This window comes from Capsella rubella, unplaced genomic scaffold, assembly GCF_000375325.1.
Source record: "Capsella rubella cultivar Monte Gargano unplaced genomic scaffold, Caprub1_0 scaffold_117, whole genome shotgun sequence".
In the NCBI taxonomy this organism is placed as follows: domain Eukaryota; kingdom Viridiplantae; phylum Streptophyta; class Magnoliopsida; order Brassicales; family Brassicaceae; genus Capsella; species Capsella rubella.
In genome coordinates, this window is record NW_006238811.1 from 7,123 (window position 1) to 7,521 (window position 399).

The following is a 399-nucleotide window of genomic DNA, read 5'->3' on the forward strand; positions in this document are numbered from 1 at the left end:
CTGAGGACATATTCCACGACTGCAGGTATTCTCCTGATTCTTTGGAGGGATGGCAGGAAATCTTTAGCTTTCTTAGCTGCCGCCTGAGACAAATATATGCTTACCAATTAGATTACTGAAAAACGCAACCAAGGAAAATGAGTTTATTCAAAAATGTGTACAGATATATATTCTTACCACAGTGAGGTCTGTGATGTGTACGGCTGGAGATTCTTTTGTAGAATGGATTCCTTTCTTTCCAGACAAAGCACGGGCTTCAGCAGCCAGAAGAGCATCATAATGATTTGATCGCTCTTCGAAATCTCTATGTCTAACCACATTTCCAAAACCACGGGAAAGAACGAGCTCAGCAACATTCACTCCAGCCGGCTGACCGTCAGCAATTGCTGTAGCAGATGT

The 399-nt window shown here is 42.9% G+C and overlaps 1 protein-coding gene across 1 annotated transcript in view; it reads right to left on the minus strand.

Annotated features, from left to right (window-relative positions):
- The window catches only part of LOC111831099 (ribonuclease TUDOR 1-like), a 6,072-nt gene that overhangs the window by 4,934 nt on the left and 739 nt on the right, over positions 1-399 (minus strand). Inside the window, exons 4-5 of the mRNA XM_023784645.1 lie at positions 178-386; positions 9-83 (exon numbers count right to left, since the gene is read on the minus strand). Of these exons, the coding sequence (XP_023640413.1) occupies positions 9-83; positions 178-386 (284 nt within the window). The remainder of the gene's footprint in view (positions 1-8; positions 84-177; positions 387-399) is intronic.